This window comes from Triticum aestivum, chromosome 3D (genome assembly GCF_018294505.1).
Source record: "Triticum aestivum cultivar Chinese Spring chromosome 3D, IWGSC CS RefSeq v2.1, whole genome shotgun sequence".
Classification (NCBI taxonomy): Eukaryota; Viridiplantae; Streptophyta; class Magnoliopsida; order Poales; family Poaceae; genus Triticum; species Triticum aestivum.
In genome coordinates this window covers 66,517,986-66,521,801 of record NC_057802.1, presented here as the reverse complement: position 1 = coordinate 66,521,801, position 3,816 = coordinate 66,517,986, and the positions used below count along the sequence as shown (strand labels likewise).

The window sequence follows — 3,816 nt, the reverse complement described above, 5'->3', positions numbered from 1 at the left end:
GTGGAAGAAAACGGGTGATCCAACTGTCCCAATAAAAGAGCCGCCGAAGAAGGTTAGGAGATGGTTCCGGGAAAGAAGTGGGAGGAGGAGAAGGCGAAGCGAGAAGGGGCGGCGACCAAGATGATGGAGAGGCTTGAGGACATCTTGGCGAAGAAGGAGGCAAGCGCTCAGACATGAAGGTGGCATGTAAGGCCAAGAGGTTTAACATGTTGATGGCGGCGACTGAAAAGAAGCTCAAACTTAAAGAGAAGAATGTCATGCTTGAAGAGAAGAATACCATTCTCGAAGAGAAGAAGGTTCTTATCGTAGCCGCTTCGGAGGAGGTGAAGATTTTGACCTTGAAGATGGATGATTTGGATGACGATGCAAGGATTATCGTGCAAGCCGTCCGTTTCAATTGAAACGGCAAAAGGATCGGCTGGAGGCGGCGACAAAGTGAGCGTGGAGGCTCAGATTGCCATTTCGGTACGGCAGAAAATCTAATTATTTGTACGAACTGCCGAACTGATATTATTTTGTGATCAAACATGTAAAAACTATGCATACTTGCTTTTTTTTGTTGTGATCGGGTGCGCTATGTGATCAGCCGCATTTGCATTTCAAATTGACCGAACCTGAGCGGACATTTAGGGGACAACTTTGGATGGCCGGCTCCCGCATCACTATTTGCGGATCAGTCCCACCAATCCGCGGATGGATACGGTGTCTGGTTTGGTTTTGGGGTCAACATTGGAGATGCCCTAAGCTGCTTCACATTTACTGCCTGCATTTCACGTTGAAAATGGATGGCCATACAATACATTCTTTGGCAGCGCACAAGGAGCTTCACATTCCACAGAGCGTTCATTGTCTTGACTCTGAACTCAAAAGAGGATGTCACAAAATGTTCCAGGATACTACTTCCTGTGCTATACATGCAATGCAAATTACATCTCTACAGATATACATTACCTGTTTAATTTTAGACTTCTGATAGCCTCTTGTACCAGTAAATGGGGTGTAAAAATTGCTACAATTACATACTCCCTCTGTACCACAATACTTGTCGCTGGGGGAACTTGTACTGGTTTTCCCCAACGACAAGTATTTTGGTACAGAGGGAGTACATATCAATATTGCTGCCCAAGTTTTCAGCTCGTCAGTGCTTGCTGGTGGGAATATTTTCTGGTCTGTTTGGAAGTTCAGAGAATGATGGTTGTCTCTGTAGAACGACTGATGCAGCACGGGTCAGAATGTGTGCGGTCAAGCCCCAAATGACATATTTTTTGCCCTCTGCCTCGTAGTCAAAGAACTGGACCGGAATAGTCTTCCCCATCCAGTCCCTTTGTCTTGTTGTCCGGTTATCATCCTAGAGATTTTGATAGATGTGAGAATCAACCGATGCAAATACCCTACTGTATTTGACAACATAAGAAGCTGGGCAAAGGGAAAACAAAGAAATGACGGTTGCACCTTCAGAAACATCTCCAGAGGGGCGTCAAAGATGTCTTGCACTTCAGCTTTATTCAAGACAGGATTGAATAGAGCTCTATCCGAAAGAATGCCAATTACAGGAGTAACATCAAGGCCATTCTGCAAAACGAAGACTACAGTATGAGCCCTGGCTGGTCTGCGGTTCTATTCAATGAGTGCAAAAGCATGTGCTCATTGCTTCAAATTCTGCATTAGATTAAAAGTAATTTGGATGGACCTAGGCATACTCGTGCATTTGACTGATCAATATGAGTATCTATTTTTAAGAAACCAGCATTATTAGTACAGGAAAGGACATAATTATGAGAAAATTGGAGATGGCCAACAGCTAAAGCAGTTCTAAACTTCTCATGAAATGATTATGCAGCACGTGCTTTGGATGAACAATGTCACTACAACAGATTTGCAATACATGCACCGGAAGATACTGAAACGGTAGGAAAAGCAATTTATTTACAAGCAGATTACTGTTTATCTCTTTCTTCAGGTCAAGTCCCTTAATACACCAAAATCGAGCATTCACACATGCACGCCATACTGCCTTCTAACACACATAAAGTTAAGCTTCACTTTCTATATGGAACAAAATGACAGATGTTGCTATAGACAAAATAAGAAACATCACATGCAATCTGTCAATGACTCATTCACCAATTTAGACAAAGTATTAAATATACAGCAGTTAATAGTAAAAATCCTAATCTTAGGAATTTCTAAGATGAATATCCATTCCACTAATTACATCCAACAACCAATCCTGTCTTTAAAGCCCTGTCAGAAGTGATATACCAAATCCATCCAACTAACCATTCAATATGACAAATACGGATAATATTTAGATGGTGGCCAAAATCTACCCTCCCAACTTTTTGATCATGACCAAAAAATTGATCTTTGTTTGGATGGGTGCCAAATTTTTCGCATGTCAAGGCCTCTTTGCTTACACTAAGTCATTTTCCTTGCATACCTTTGACTAATTCATGGGCAAGCTAAACCTTGACCAAAATTTTGGCGAGCCAAATATTTGGTACGGCAAACTTTGGGCTAAAACCAAACATACCCTAAAATAACTAACACGGACAAAAGATTCAGATAAATCTGCATTGCTCATCAGAACTTGAATTACTCTAGAACGACTAAGTGACCTCGAATAGCTTCATCTCTGAATTCGAATATTGTGTAATCAAAGTATATGCAAACCTGGAGAATTCATAGGTAAAAGCCAACAGTAAATGCCTAGAATTACAATTCCATATCATACCAGCACAAGATTTATTTACCTTGGACAAGAAGGGCTCAAGAACTGTCACAACAGATACAAGCGCCGGGTCCAGCCCAATCTCCTCCTCTGCCTCCCGCAGAGCGGTGGCCTTAACATCCACATCCCCCTGATCCACCTTGCCTCCCGGCAACGACACCTCCCCTAGAATATATTTTTGTTAAGAAATTAACTAAGTCTAGTGCCGAAATCGAGCGACATGGATCCTAAGAAGGTTCCGCCTTGGGCTACCTGAATGGGACGAGAGGGTGGAGGCGCGTTTGGTGAGGAGGACGCGGGGGTCCCCGCGTGTGTCCTCGAAGATGCAGACCAGCACGGCGGCGAAGGCCTTGGATGCGGCCGCGCGGGCCGGGCTGGAGGCGGCGGGGGCGGGGGCGCCCACCGAGGAGAGCTCGCCGGAAGAGGAGGACGAGGAAGAGGCGAGGAGGTGGCGTGTGAGGTGGGCAAGCCGTCGGGACGGCGATGCGGAGGGGGCGGCCATGGCGATGTAACTGGGGGCGAATAGGCGGGAGAGCAGAGGCCTCATGACACCGGCGGGGCGGTGATATCGTGGTGCCGGCGGCAATGCCGAGTGCGTGGGGTTTGGACTTTGGAGGCGTCGCCGTCGATGGTGCCCGAAGATTGGCACTTCGCACCTACCGATGACCAGGCTCGTCGACATCGCGTGATCCGCCTGAAGAATAACGGCATGCCTTTTGTGCTGTCAATACGTGACTAGCTAGGTGAGCTGACCGAAATATGTTAACCAAGGGAAGTGAGGGTAGGACAGAGGTTATGTTCTTTGCGATGAAATCAGTTTTTTTTCTGGATAAAGGGAGTTTTTATTGCAAATTTATTTTGTTACAGTCGAGAGGCCACAAATCTTCAATACAAGGTGGAACCGGGTTTAACCACACAGCAGTAGTTCTCTCGGAGCGGCTATAGTTGGCCAACCGATAGGCAACTCTATTCTGGCAACGTTGAATTTTTTGAGGTAAAAACTCCCTACTACTCATCAAATCCTTAATCTCTAGAACTAAATGACCATAAGCTGAGCGAACCAAAGTATTGTTTGATAGGCAGGC

At 45.3% G+C, this 3,816-nt stretch overlaps 1 protein-coding gene across 1 annotated transcript; it reads right to left on the bottom strand.

Annotated features, from left to right (window-relative positions):
• Nucleotides 1-824: 824 nt before the first annotated feature.
• Nucleotides 825-3,436, bottom strand: LOC123077464 (nudix hydrolase 11). The gene is made up of 4 exons (XM_044499738.1): nt 2,984-3,436; nt 2,754-2,896; nt 1,453-1,572; nt 825-1,348 (listed from the first exon to the last, which is right to left on the bottom strand). The coding sequence occupies exons 1-4, from the start codon at nt 3,411-3,413 to the stop codon at nt 1,139-1,141; spliced, it is 903 nt and encodes a 300-aa protein (XP_044355673.1). The 5' UTR covers nt 3,414-3,436; the 3' UTR covers nt 825-1,138.
• Between the last annotated feature and the right edge of the window lie 380 nt (nt 3,437-3,816).

Bases quoted from the DNA above. Each gene is read 5' to 3' on its own strand.
- LOC123077464 (XM_044499738.1), bottom strand. From the start codon at position 3,413: ATGTCGACGAGCCTGGTCATCGGTAGGTGCGAAGTGCCAATCTTCGGG. The intron at 2,897-2,983 runs GTAGCCCAAGGC...AATATATTCTAG, and splicing joins CACCCTCTCGTCCCATTCAG to GGGAGGTGTCGTTGCCGGGA. The intron at 1,349-1,452 runs GTGCAACCGTCA...CAAAATCTCTAG, and splicing joins CTCTGGAGATGTTTCTGAAG to GATGATAACCGGACAACAAG.